The sequence below is a fragment of the Fistularia commersonii genome, chromosome 22, assembly GCF_037954325.1.
Source record: "Fistularia commersonii isolate RoL2024-O1a breed Wild chromosome 22, RoL_Fcom_v1.0, whole genome shotgun sequence".
Taxonomy (NCBI): Eukaryota; Metazoa; Chordata; class Actinopteri; order Syngnathiformes; family Fistulariidae; genus Fistularia; species Fistularia commersonii.
In genome coordinates, this window is record NC_141305.1 from 7,566,613 (window position 1) to 7,581,617 (window position 15,005).

A 15,005-nucleotide genomic window follows, 5' to 3' on the forward strand; every position below is an offset into this window, starting at 1 on the left:
GTACAAATTAGTGTTCTAATACATTTTAATGAATTTCATATGAGTAAATTGTGTTACGAGCTCATAAGTCAAGGTATTAACATGACATTAACATAACCCTTTTGTCTTCTGGACAGAATAAGTTTTTATTCAACCTGTAATCTAACCCCCCCCCCCCCCCCCCCCTTCCCACGAGTCACCAGGGGCAACTTTTTGGTATATCAGGAAATGTTAGCATCCTTATTAAGTGCCTATTGAAATCCAGTAGTGGATTTACATTCCATCCATCCATCTAGTCATATCCACCTGATAAACCCACAGCGCCCTCTTCGTAGTCTTGGTGTTCTTGAAAGTCATTTCAGCTTGTAACCTTTTTTTTTTTTTTATATTGAGGCACATGAAAATTCATTCAGATGTAAATGTAATAAATGAAGAGTAAATAAAGAGCAAGTAAATTTGGCTGAAAATCACAAGTATTAACACAGAAATACTTAGAAAATTTGAAATAAAAAACTCTTATTAGCTTAGATTTAATTCAAGATTCATTTTAAAATCCCCAAATTAGAGGATTTTGAAATGACTGGGCAGATGAACTCATGACATCAAAATGACTGTTGGTCTAAAAACAGCTGGGACCTGTTTAGGTTAAGAATTATGTAATGAAGTGTAAACAAAAAGCGGATCCCGTCTACTTGACCCCCTGTCGTTATCTACATCCTGCGGTCAGGGTTAGTATTTACCCCCCCCCCTTCTTTTTTTTTTCTTTTTTGGTTGGTCCCCCTCCCCCCTCCATATTTTTTTAGTCTGGTTCAGTTGCTGCTTTTCAGCCGGTAGATGGGGTGCCGGCGTCGCAGGTTGTTTTCCTCCATCATCTCGGCGATCCTTTTACCTGGAGGCCCGGGGCGGGGTCTCGTTACCCCCAAAACAGCCAGGTTTCCTGTTATAGAGCCTGGATCGTTTAGCTGCCATTCGAAGAGGCGTCTAATCTTAGACCCGAACTCAATCCTTCACAGCGCATGCGGCTGCTGGGTAAAGGCTGGCTGTTGTGGGTGGGGGGTGGACTCCTTGCCGCCAGCAGGTCATAGTGAGGGGTTAGAATGAGAGTCCCAGGTGAGTGGCATGGACAGAGATTTCAGATGTAACTGTGGTTTTAGGATTTCTTGCAGATTTAAAAAAACAAAACAAAAACAAGGCTACAACTAATTTTTGTTTTCACTGTCAATTTGATTTGGCAATTACTTTCCCGATTTAATCTAAATGTGTGAGAAAATGGAGTAAAACATTAGTCAGTGTCTCTTGAACGTCTGGAATGACACTGGAGAATGTCCATGTGATGACTTGGACTTGAAGAAGTCAAAACCCTGTCAAGCGTCCTTTCGTTCCAGGAAACGTCTTGCTTTCTTTAAGAAAGTAAAAGAATTCGTATTTTTAGTTGGTCTGATTTCACTGAATTTCTGCCAAATGTTCTTTTTCAGTCATTTATCGTAAATATAACAATTGAATTTTCTTATTTCCATCAATACATCTCAATCTGCTTATGGCTGCTTTTTCAGGCCTTTTTTTTTTTTTTTTTTTTAAACCAATTCAGCAGATGATTTCTTGTAAATTGTATTTGACAGTTTCATTTTTTCATTGCCAACGTCAAGTTTGCTCAGTTCTAGTGAAAAGGACTAAAGTCAGCAGAAAACAAATTTGATTTTTGTTTGAGAAATTGAGATTATGGGGAATTAGTGTCTGCTGGTCGTCAAGTTAGTGGAGGGAGCCCCATGTTGTGACAAGGATGACGAAGGTTGAAGGTGATTTCCTCCCTCCTGCAGGCTCACACTAATGGAAGAGGACGCCTGGGAGATGCTGGGTCAGTCTAATGTCTGCTTTTCATTTCCTCCCTCCATTGCTCGCTTGCATGGCGTGTTGCAGCAGATGCCCCAGGGGATGGGTAGACAGGCGATCAGCGATCAACATCCCAGATTATTATCCAGATGGCAGCACGAGATTTTTCCAGGTTACCTGGTGTTGTCTGTTCGAACTTGAAGGTGCTTTTTAATCCAGATAATTCTTGTGGAATTTTTTAGGGCTGAACATTGAGAACAACTCTCTGGGAATTGTAGTTTTTGTACTTGGCTTCAGAAATCTAGGTCTTCCGCATCTGGAAAAATTATTTATCGCCTGGAGTTTCTCTGGAATACTGTTCTGAACGTGCAGGAATTTCCAATTTTAAACCTTTTTTTTTTGTCAAGTTTTCAGCTTTTGACCAAGTCTCACTAATAGATTTAAAGAATACAACTTGCAGTATTTTCCATCTCCTATCTGTAATCAGTATTGTCGTAATGAGCAAAATATTCTAGCTCTAATGAATGTTTCTTTTGCATTTTGAAAAAATTGTTTTCATTTATTGCCTGTTTGCATTTTGATTGAGAGACATTTTACTGATGATATTCTCATCCGAGCGCAGTTTGACAACTGGCTCTCACAGGTAGTGGTGCCACCAACATCAGCTTTTCAAAATAAAACTAGATTACATTTTCCAAGAGGTTTATCAGAAAAAGGCCCGGCCCTCTTTTTTTAGGTAATTCACTCCTTCCATACAGCATCAACTGGAAGTTTCTTTTACACAGCAGAAGAGCTGTAGTTTCTAAAATGCCAAGTCTCCTTGATAAGGAACTAGTCAAGATCATTCTTTAATTTTGAAGGGTGCATGCATATTTCTTTGTTTTTGCCTTTCCCCGTAACATGTGTATGTGTATGTGTATTAATGTGCCCGCTTTGGTCAAGGGTGTTAAATAACAAGCCGTAGTTTGAGAGACGTGTATAAAGTGTACTTTTATATTGGCGTAATATGAGAATTTTATTCTTATGATCGACAGGCTTGTAAAACCACAGATTCCTGTGGTTTGCAAGTAAACTAATTTTGTAAATTATACTACAATTTGTTCCACAGAAAGACATTCAATATGAAACAAAATGCTTTTAACCACTTATTTTCTAGTAGGTTTGAACAGGATATATAATCAATGACAGATGTAAAAGAAACCTTGAAATTGACAATGCACTGAGCTCTTACACTTAGAAACATGAATATGAAGATACATGTGAGAAGTCCAAGATATCAAAAGGCACATAAATGCAAAAAAATTAAAACTACAAATCAGATGGATGGGAAAGAAACCGCTGAATCCTCTGACCTTCAGCCTGCACATGTTTTGAAAGTTGCCGTACTTAAATAGATGATTATTATTTTTATTCTCGGGCTTGGTGGGGGGTGGAGGGGTTGCGAGCGTTCAAACGACCTCTGCAGGCCCAGCAGGGGGCCTCCGATCCCATTCCGGGAGCCCTGCTTTTACGGGGATGTAAATAAAGCCTGAGATCATCGGACCGTGTAAAAATATCCCGCTGAAGTGGCTGGGTGAAAATATCTTAGCCGGTCTTGGCTCCCCCAGATGCTCCCTTTTTAAAAACCTCACGTTGTTGACCTTTCACCCCACTGCTGTTTGCTCCCTTTTGTACCGGGGGGAGGGGGCTGGGGCAGCTGCTCATGATTCCACTGATAAAGTTGCCCGACCCGAACACACTGCGGCTTTATATCTGCGAATGTCAGGTGTAAACACACCTGGGGGATAGAGCACCAGGCTGCGATGGTGCTTGACGTATGTGAAGAGAAGGAGCGTGTAGTCTGAGTGGGGAAACAGGAAGGTGCTCCGGTTTCAGCAGGTGTTTTGGGTTGTGTGATCCCAGTGACGCAAACAATGTCCAGTCATCAGATGCTCAACATGAGCAGCCTGAATTTCTTAGTTCTACATAAAACACAATCTGGCCAAAAAAATCTTCAAGGCCTTTTTCTTACTTTATTGACCTTTTTAGGGGCATTTTAATATGTAAAGAACTGAAGCTCTTGCAATAACCCCCTTTTTTATATATATTTTTTTTGTTTCCTTTTGAAAATACAGTTAGATCTTTTTTATCTGCCGGTATACTGTGTTTTCTGTAAAAATATTTAGTTGTTTTTTTAGTTGGGTTTCCTGTCATCCTGAGAACTAGAATGCCAGTCAAGAGATTTAATGCTAACTGCTTAAATGTCCTAGAAACTGCTGTGTTGCCCTGGAAATCCAGATAACCTGAATTTTAAATAAGAAATGACCCTTAAAATGAGTATAATCATGAAAATACTTGCAGGATATTACTGAGAGAGTAGGAACTTGAGTTTTTCGCAAGAGGAATTAAAGTATGAAATGGGCCACAAAGCTGCAAAATCAAGTGTTTTAATAGTACCTGTAGGTGGAGAGGCAAAAAACAAAAAGCCAATGTATGTCAAATAAAGGTGGATGGATGCTGGGAAAGTGTTTAGGAAAACAGGAAAACTAACCGCTGCTGTTCTGTGTCAGTTTGCAGGCTGCATGTTAACCTGGACTTGATGCATGGCCCGTGCATGAGCCCGGCAGGTCGTGTTGTGGGACGCAGAGCTCGGCAGCCATGTCTCAAACGGAGTCCCTCGGCGGCGCCGGCCCAGGTAACCCTGCCCACTCTGTTCCCTCATACCTGCTCTGTGCTGATCACTTGTGATTCATGTGGTTTTTTAAAGTATTTTTTGGGGTGAAGGGCTGTTTTTCTCATTTCATTGCTTGATGATGAGATAAATCCATGAGTGACTGTACAAGTATTTATATTTTTATCATACAAGTGCTTCAACAAAAGGCAATTTAATTTCTTGCAAGGCAGTTATTTAAGTTTATTTTTTTTACTTTGGTCTTCAATGTAATTCTATATAGTTATATTTACTATAAAGCCTGCAGTTTACATGAGTCTTCGACATCGATTGTCTTTTAGAGGGAGCCTCTAGTGGTCACTGCCAGAACTGCAATTTAACCTCTTGGTTTCACTTTGTCTGGAGGTGTTTATGTCAGTTGTGCTGTTTTGTGCAGTAGTAATTTTTTCTTAATAGATCTGTAAGGCCTTTGTTGATTTTACCATTTTAAGAAACTCAAAATACACTTTACCATTTGCCCTAGAACCTGGGTTGAAGAGAAACAATAGGAATGCCACATAAATGGATTGACATTAACTATGTCATGATGACTCTGACCTAGCGGTAGGAGTCACATGACCATGGCGTCCCTCACAGCCTCGTGAGCACACTGCTGCTCCTGGCTAAATAAAACTCAGCTGGATGAGATACAAAGGGACTAAACATGGATTAAGTGTTCAGTTTCTTCATTTCAGGCAGGTATTTTGGATCCAGCTCCTCTATCACGTCACTGTCTATTCAAGAGGAAAAATTCTGCTCACTCATCAAAACACATATTTTACAAGTGTTCCCTCACTTAGAAACTTGCCAATTTTTACTGATCTATAATCTGTTTTTTAGAGTTCGGGGGGGTAGGACTGTCAACGTATCGACAGATAATAGTAATACTGGCATTTTGTGTAGCATCTGTTGTGCAAAAATAATAATATTCCCAGAGCATTTAAATGTCGTAGGACTGGAGTTGTGCGATATCAAGAAACAACCGCTTTGAAAGCCAGATGTCAATTTTATCATTGCGTCAGCTGTAACAGTATCCCAGGCGTCAGGGTTTGAAACCGACTCCACCCTGATTACTTGTAAATGCAGCTCAAGTGTCACTGGAGTCAGAAGTATGAAAAGAAACACTGACTGGGACGTTTAGCATCATAAGTACTTGCAACACTTTCAATACACCCTGCTTAAAAGTGTTGAGTGCTGAGCAAAAATAAAGACCATCAGCTGACTTTTCGCCTCGTCTGCTCCGAAACACGAGCACTATTCAGTCGCCGTGACATCCTTGGAATAATGCTAATCTCAGTATTTCTGTGTTTTCGCATACCCTAGAAAGATTGCGATGTAAACAGGAAAATTTAAAAACTGGCCAACTAGCATGTCAGTAAAACAATGAAAACAACTAATTTGTGCAACGAGCTATATTTTTTTTTCCCTAGTATAAAAGAAAAATAAGGGGGCCACATTTTTCTCGCATGTACTTTTATAGCATTCCTCTCATGAACATCGCACACCCGCAGGAATGTTGAAATGCTGGAGAAGAAGAATCACTTTTTGTCTAAACGGGGAAGCTCCTCTCGAGCCAAGTCGATTCGTCCGGCGGCGTGAACAAGAACCCCCTCAACCCCGCGGCTATGGTGTGAAGCAAACATTGCGGCTCCGCAAAAGCACACCTGCAGATGCCGGCATTCCTGGGTGGACTAATGGGAGAGAGTGAAGCCTCTCTCCCCGAAAATCCCTCCAGGAATGCACAGCATGCAGGACAGATGCTTTCAGGCCGTTCACGTCCCTCCACCGAACAGCACGATAGAACTCTTAAGCTTGTTCCACTTAGAAAAAAAATAAAAGTTTTGAACTTAGTTTTTTTTCACTTTTTTTTTTTTTTATAGTTTCAAGACTGAGAGGTATGCTATGCTATCAGTGCTAACCCTCCCTTCCCCCCTTTTAAACAGTAAAAATAGAAAAATGGAGTGCAGTGTTGGCGGTGCACATGCCGACGTGGTCACCTGACGCGCTGCAGGAATCTCTTAAGAAGACGATAAAACCCAACCTGCACTTTCTGGAAGATTTGGAATTCTGGTTTGAAGACTGTCATGGGTTTCCTGATCATTCAGGGGAAAATTGGACCCCAGTTGGGTTTTGAGGAAAAATTAATTGAAAACCAAATTTTCACAATTACGATTATACACAGGCTTTCTTCAGACTCAAGTGGTGTATTTTTTTCTTCCTTTTTAACAGCAATTTGTCCTACAAAGTTTTCCACTCCCCATCAGCTATAATGAAAAAAAAATGATATCATTCATTGCTGTACCAAGTGTCCAGCCTGATGCGGACCCCGTCAAACTAGTCTGGGTTATGATCCAAATGCCTCTGATGCTTCGCGTGGACTGTGTAGTTTTTTTCCTGTTTCCACATCTGATCTTTTGCTGAAAGACTTTGGCATTTCCTGTTTGTGCCACTTCATTAGGGGGAATATCAATTTGGGGCTTTTATTATGAGATTTGACCCAGGTGCAAGTGGCAATAAAAGACCATTAATGTCACAGTAGCAGACAACAGAAGTTTACATCAGTAAAATACTCTTGCAGCTGTTCTTTTTACTGCCTGTTTCAGATCCAAACCTGTATGTCCTTCAGAAAAATAGTCCCTTTCGAGCTCAATGATTGAACCAGATGCAAAGCTATTTTTTACCCCTTTTATGGCAGCTTAATTATAGTATCAGAAATCTAAACAGGATTTTTCTGGATTTATTTATTTTATTTATTTTTTTGAACGGCAAGTGTAGTTGAACCCCCACAGAGAGCCACGGCGGCATCAACCAGCTGCAGCTTGACTTGAATGTCGTTGGAGTGCTATGGATAACCCCCACACCCCAACAGGAGCAGTCAGTGCCACTGCTGTGTGTGTACCCCCCTCCGCCCACCCATTTCCTGGCTGGGGTGTGTGCGTGTATGTACACCTCGTTGTTACAACATGCCTCTAGGCCGAGCTCCTCAACCCACAAAACTAAATGGGTTAGTTGTTTCGCCACGCTCTATGGTTTTTGGCCCGGGGAGCCTCCTGCTTTCTGCCCTGAACAGTGGATCTGATAGATGGGTGTTTATTGGGTGAGGGCAGGTATGTGTGTGTGTGGTGGTGGTGGGGCAGCCATCAGTTCATTGTCAGTGTTTGGAGAGGTGTGCCGGCTCAGTGCACAGGCTCTGCAGAGATGCGGCTTTAATAGGGCGAATCGGTTCCAGCTCCAGGATCATTCAAGGACATTTGATGCTTGTCTGAGTGAAAAGTTGCCTTTTGGAAAGGTCAAGGTCCCCAGCATCCAAATAAAGAGATGAACGCAGGTGGAGGGTTTGTGTTTTCCACGATAAAATGGATACAGTGGAAGAAGTTCAATATTCTATGGTCATTTTCTCAAGGTCTTCTTTTCTTTTGGCTACTCCCTTCGGGGGTCACTGCAGCCAATCCGTGACCTCCATCTAACCCTATTCTCTGTATCCTCTTCTCTCATGTACTAACTTCATGTCCTCTTTCTCTACATCCATAAATCTTCTCTTGGTTTCCCTCTAGACCTTCTGCCTGGCAGTTCCAACCCGAGCATCCTTCTACCAATATATTTACTATCCCTTCTCTGTACATGATCCAACCATCTCAGTCTGGCTTCTCCTACCTTCTCTCCAAATCACTGAATGAATTGTCCCTTTGATGGACTAATTCCGACTAATTCCCATTTCATCCTCATCACTTCCAAAGAGAACCTCAACATCTTCATCTCTGCTACCACCAGCTCTGCTTCCGGTCTTTTCCTCAATGCCACTGTCTCCAAACCATACAGCATCACTGGTCTCACCAATGTCTTGTACACCTTTCCTTTCATTCTGATACTCTCTCACATATTACCCTTGACATTTTTCTCCAGCGGTTCCGACCTACTTAAATGTCTTTCTTCACTTCTTTTCCACACTCTCCATTGCAGTGGACTGTTGACCATAGGCACATAAAATCCTCCACCTTCTTCTCTGCTTCCTGTAGCCTCACCATTCCACTGGTGTCCCTCTCATTCAAATGTATGTATTCTGTCTAAGCTGTGGCTAATTGTAATTCCTCTTCTTACAAGGGCATACTTCCAGCTCTCTAGATTTCCCCCCCCCCAGCTCCCTGTTCTCACTAGACATCACAATGTCATCTGCAAACATCATGGTCCATGACATTTTTTTTTTAATAACAGGGGCCAAAATCACCTGGCTGCATTTTGAAGTTATTTTCCCTGAGGTTTAAGAAGTATTGATCAGAATGACACATTTTAACAGGATTGTTAATAGAGCCCCTGTATCGTGAAGACATTGGGTCCCTCTCTCCCGAAGAGCAGTATTTTTATTATTATTATCGCACAGCACCTCACATGTCAGAATGATGAACATCTGTCAAAAGGTATTCAATGTAAAAGTTCTAGTCTTTTGATTAGGTTCATTTTTTTGTTTCCAACATTCTCATTGTTCTGGCTTCATTCCGAAATACCAATCTGTTTTCACAAAATGTGTCACCTTCCCTCAGTCCCAGGTCTGTTCACCGAATGTTAACCGACCGCCCGTCTCCGTGTGCCAATGGTTGTTTTTTTTTGACCATCTATGAGAAAGTCAGCCACAGCCTTTTGGATATAGTGGTGGCTCTGTGTTTCTTGTTTTTTTTTTTTTTTTTTTTCCCCCCTCGGAGGAAACCCAAACATTTTCCCCCCAGTCTGTGTCGCCGCGTACAGGCGGTAGTATGTTGAATTTGGCAGCGCTGCGCGACTTTCTAGAAGAAGCTAAGGGACCAATCAGCTGCCGGGACCGCGTTCAGTCAGCGACTGGGCAGGAATGTCCAGCGTTCAGAAAACACTCATTGTTTTTCTGTTTTGCTTCCTGGGTTTTTACATGCGGGCGGATGTGTCTCGCTGTTTGCCCCGTCCACCCTTGGCACTCACGATCAAACACCAGCCCCGCTTTCCTCGTGAGTAATTAGGCATATGGAACCCGCCGGCCTGCCAGGAAATACCAGGCTGCTTGTATGAGAAAGTGTGTGTGTGTGCCAGGAATTCTTGATGTAGCAGGCACATAAACGCTTGAAGACACCACCGGGACTCACTGCCGTTTCAACACGAATTGTGTTGACACGGCGACACGAATTGTGAAGTCGAAGGATGAGGGCGTGTGAAGGTTTAGTCTGTGGTTGGAGTGTCTTCGCAGTAGTGTGAGGTCCCCTAAAGGAGTGAAAACAGGAGTGTACGTCTGTCTCTTTTCACCTCGTCACACATAACCCCCTCTATAACTCACTAAATATGAGCGTTTCACTTTGCAGCTGTGTGTCTGAGAACAATCCCCACTCCCCCACCCCCTGTTTCGAAATGCACAATTCAAGCACACTTGTCTGTATCCTCTACCCAGTGGTGCAGTGTGTGTGTTTGAGGAGGACTTTGTGTAACCGTACTCAAGAAAAAAAAAAAGTAATCCTGGACAAACTAACATTTGCTGATTGTTTTTAAATCTTGCTGCATGCTGACATTAACAAACCAGCCAACATTTTAAACCCCAAATCCCACACGCTACATCTGAATATTTGCTGATATCTGGCTGCCAAGCAACACCGATCAACATCCGACTTTGTTTTTTTTTTTTTTTTTTTTTACATAAGTGCAGAGAACATGACATAACGCAGTAACCCCCTCCCTCCGACCGGCTGATGCAAACATACAACAAAGCTGTTTCCAAAACGTGGAAATAAGCTGGGCAAAATAAGGTCTTCCACCAGGTCACGTTGGACATGTTTTTGATTGGCAATGATGACTGGTAGAATAAGGCAGGCAATATGTTCATTTTTGTCCCTATTATTTATTTTTGGCTCAACCAGCTCAATGTAAAGTGTTGGTCCCACAGTGATGGAGAAACCGTGAATGCTTAGCTAATTTCCCAGCATATAAAGTTGCTTACTGGGCCTGAACGTTTCCGAGCCTCTCGCGACGACGGGATTGTTTCTGCAAACACGGATTTAATGGAGAAGTTCTGTCGTCGGGCTGGATTGCAAAACAGAAGCCTGATTTATTCTGTCTCTTGAGGGCTTGCTTGACGTTTAAAGGCCTTTGATAGCCCTGAATTCAGACTTTTACTGAGCTCGAGCGAAATAAAACAAACCCCCTCACAGATTTGCCATCATGGCCCGAGGTGAACTTCAGCACTGTATATCAAGAGCAGATTCGGGCGTTGACGCGCTTTCATTTTAGATGATGTTCATGTAACCTTCTCAAACATGTATATTTAAAACAAAAGAAAGAAGAAGAAAAAAACTTACTATAGTGATCTGTTCCGCAATTCCAGTCATGTTAGATGAGCCAAGCAGAACAGGAAAACGCTTCAGTCTGTCTCTGAAAATGGTTTTATAAAGCGAAAACATCCACTAAGCTGGAAACAGCTGAAGCATGTGTGAGCCCTGGGTGTTAATTCAATGAGCGCTGACTAAAGTGTGAATAATCGTAGCCCCTTTAAGACAGAGTGGTGCATTTGGGCCGATTTAAAGATCCCGGATGCGCTGGTTCTGCACATGGTTCCTGTTAGAGCCCTCAGGCTGGAAAAGGGCCGTGCACGACATGCAGATAAACTTCTGGAAAGACTGGAGCAAGACATTTCAACCCATGTCTTTTGTTCATTTCAAGACTCTTATAGACTTCAATTGTTTAGCAGTCCTAAAAGTTAACTCTCGCCCACTCTCTGACATGGATCCCTTGAACCCACGGGCTGCATATATTTTGCCGTCTAGGCTGAGTGTTAAGCATCATCGGTCTTCAAAGCAGCTAAACAAGAACCCAGTCAAGATGCTGTTTGATTAGCCATTTGGTTAGCAGATGGTTGTGCGGTGAGATTGCTTTTTTTTTTTCTGCCATGCTCAGAACTTGGAAACAATGGCCCTTGGGCACAGGATTTTTACGGGCTACCCCCTCCAGGGGTGGCCACTGCCAGCCATCTTCTTCCATCTAACCCTGTTCTCTTTATCTTCTTCTTTCAAACCAACTAACTTCATAAATCTCCTCTCTGGTCTACCTGTAGATCAACCCAGATCTTCACTGTCCCTCCTCTGTACATGTCCAAACCACCTCAGTCTGACCTTATCTCAAAAGCTCTAACATGTGCTGTCCCTCTGATGGACTCACTATCCATCCTTGTCACCCCCAAAGAGAACCTTCATCTTTGCTACCTCCAGCTCTGCTTACTGTCTTTTCCTCAACGCCACTATCTCCAAGCATGGCGATTCCGGTTTGACGGTCCTTCATGGTTTAACAAAGGACCACTAGGTTAGCATCTCGACCAGAAGCGCCATCATTATGTTTCCATTAATCTATTTCTTTGAAAATGCCAAGAAACTTTAAGTTGCAGGCGGGTTCTCCTGTAATACTTCCTGTGTTTCTGCTGTTCTAAAAAACCTGATTGAACTTTGACTTAAAAACTGAGGTTTTTATGATCCCATGTTTGCAAGTGTATGCACTGGCCTGCCTGGCTAACATTATCTTTGTTTACGCCCTAACTCGCCTCCTGTGTCCCTGCCTGCCGGGGAGGGGTCGGTCTTTCGAAACGCCCAAACGCTCCCATCTGGGCGTTTTTTTGGACATGGTCTCCCATAGTTAGTCATACTCGCGGGGCTCAATTCAGGAAAGATTAGCTTGAGGAGCGCCGATAAACGATTAGACGCAGAAATAAGGAACAGTCATTACAGCAACAACTGTCCTATAATGGAATCCAGACGCGGGTGCAGAACAATGTGCTGCCTCAGACTGCTGGCCGCTGGGCCGGTTGTGTAATCCCTGTCACATTGACAATGTAACAGCTGTTGATAACAGAGTCCCCGTTACCCCCCCTCCCCCAACCTCGTCACTGAAGCGTGACCTCTTCACTCGTCCGGCGCAGATGAGGTCACCACTCAGCTGTTCAGGGTCCCTACGGTACCAGGGGGCTGCCTGTCACTCCTGTGCGCGACACAGTGGGGTCGGCGCTCGGCAGCTCGTGCCGGGCGGTGGGTGGGACCCTGCAAACCAGACGGCACAGGACCGTGACTGTGCTGCTACACAGAGATCATTTATAGCGAAGGGAGGGAGGTGGGGAACAACAGGAAGTGCAAGTTTGGAGGGCAGCAAGAGAAAATACAGCTGGTCTTGAAAGTGCCCCTTTAAGACAAATAAACTGGGGAAAAAAAACTTTTTTTAGATTGTTGAAAATAAGATATAACAGCAAGTTAATTGTCCACTAAGTGGTAGGAGGTTTTACTGGTTAAAATGTTTAACATAGTACCGATTGGTAGTTGGTATAAATTGGTATATACCCTCCTGGCAAAACTTAATTATTCAAGCAGTAGTCTAAATGTAATACTGTCAAAACAGGGATTATTATTCAGGATTATTTTGTTGCTATTGATTTGTCAACCTATTGTTGACAGTCATATTGCAGCAATGATCTGCTGAGGTAGTAAGTCCCAAAACAAATTAGAAGGAAGTTTTGGAACTTTGTGACCATGTCTCAGTCAGTTATCTGGCAGAAATGACAAAATCCAGGCTGGGCGGCGTGATAACCTCCGAACGACCGGGCGAGGGCTGGTGGTGTCAATCCCCTGCTCTGTGACCCCGAGCTCACTGTCAACTACCACTCGGTAGAAAACCCAATAACAAAAAATATCTGACTTTGTTTTAGATCACATTAAAATGGAGTTTAAAGCGGTTTCAGGTGGCAATTGAAAAATAAATGAATAGAATAAACAATTTTCTTTTTTCATCAATTGAATAAAAAAAGTGTCTTGGATTTCATCCCCTTGGATCAATAATCCAAGGGGATGAAATAAGTAGTATGTTATCACTAGAATCAAGTCAGTCACATTATTGCAATCTAATGCATGTCCTTTGACTAGGGCTGTCTTGACTACCATAAATGTCACATCCAACCTGTGACTAGACGAACCAGAGGCAGTTTTATGGACATAATTAATAAAATATATTGATATATTATATCCTCGACAGCCACTTATCAATACAACATGCTCAAATACTATTTCAAACTGCTTCCTCTACCCGTTAACATTAACTCTCAGTTGGAAGCAGTTTCCCTGTACTGGAGTGTTTTTTTTTTTTGTCAAAAGAGTCCAAAAAAAGGAACTGGAGGAACTTTAATGATAGCATGTCATCAAAAACAGATCCAGGACTGGCTTTATTTTACGCCTGAAATGAGATTCAAGTAAATATCTATTGTGGGTTTTTTTCTGCTTGTGATTTGGGCCAAAGTGTAAAGGTTTGACTTGTTACGGTAGCTGCACTTTTTTAAGGAGAGAGAGAGAACCAGGCTGTTATTGTCGTGAGTTCACCTCCTGAACAGCAGGACTCTTATTTGGGGAGGGAAGCGCCCGGCTCAGCGTTCTCAGGATTGGAGGAGGCAGCTGTCCAATAGTCCACCAGAGCACAGCAGCGCAATTTTTTTTTTTTTTTTTTTGACACCAATAGTGGATTTTTTTTTCTCCTCCCTTGAGGGAGTGAGGTTTGAGAGAGAGGAGAGAGAAAGAGAGAGAGTGAGCCAACATTCAGAGGAAACGGGAGCCCTGTCGCCCACACAGCCTGATCTTTGTACTGGATGTCCAGCTCGGCAGCCTGAGAGCGGTGAAGACAGGTTTAAAACCCCTCTCAAAAAAAGTTTAAAAAATGGAGCTAAGGGACTGAGGTGAGCCGAACCGGACGGGGGCGAGGGTTCTAATGCCGGGGCTGAGCTCTTTTAATTCCCTCTCGCTGGTTTAACTGGAGGCAGTGACCGGACCCCGCCGTCGTGGAAAAGGAAAAGCTGGGCTGTTTTTATTTTCAAGGCCCCTGTGTTTGCTTTAGTCAGTCGGAGTTCCAGGCATACCAGGAACAAGACGCCGCATTTAGCCGACACAGCGGGAATGTAGCGGTCCAAACGGGCTGCAGAGCCCCTCGGATCTGGGGGTCGGACATCTGACGGGGGAGGCTGGCAGCGGATTTTTAAGTGGATGTGTGGATTTTTTTTAATTTTTTTTATTTTTTTGTAGTCATCAGTCAAGACGGTTTAAAGGAGATTGAGGTAATTGGTTTGCTGAGGATTTTGTTTGCCAGCAAAACATGTGTCTGGCAGGAGGGGGGCATGTTGACGGCAGGAGTGGATTTTGGACTTGAAGATGTGGACATTATCAGTTTTTGTCTCTTTCTCCTTTTTTCTCTTTCTGCTCTCAGCCCTGTTTATTAGCCACTAGCCTTTCAATTTTTTTTTTTCTTTTTTTTTCTTTTCAATAAAAGTTTAGGGGTAGCGCAAAAAAAAAAAAAATCCAACCTTGAGTGTTTGTTTTCTGTCATGGGGTTTGAACCGGCATAGTTTTCTGTTGGCTCAGTCTACCCCTTGCCAAAATGATTATCACTCATGCTTTTCGTGTGTGTGATGTAAGAGACCAGAGACACGTTTGGACATGTGCTGTCAAATTATGGGGATTGACTGTGGCTGAGGAAACACTTC

The 15,005-nt window shown here is 42.8% G+C and overlaps 1 protein-coding gene across 4 annotated transcripts in view; it reads left to right on the forward strand.

Moving 5' to 3' along the window:
• kank1a (KN motif and ankyrin repeat domains 1a) overlaps positions 1 to 15,005 on the forward strand; it is a 49,277-nt gene that overhangs the window by 21,140 nt on the left and 13,132 nt on the right. Inside the window, exon 2 of one of the 4 annotated variants that reach the window (XM_086169154.1) lies at positions 4,359 to 4,483. In XM_086169154.1, coding sequence (XP_086025280.1) covers positions 4,447 to 4,483 — 37 coding nt within the window. In that variant the 5' untranslated portion in view covers positions 4,359 to 4,446. Of the gene's footprint in view, positions 1 to 1,535; positions 4,484 to 13,961; positions 14,580 to 15,005 lie in introns of those variants that run through there. The other 3 variants (XM_086169155.1, XM_086169157.1, XM_086169156.1) reach the window with 3 other exon arrangements.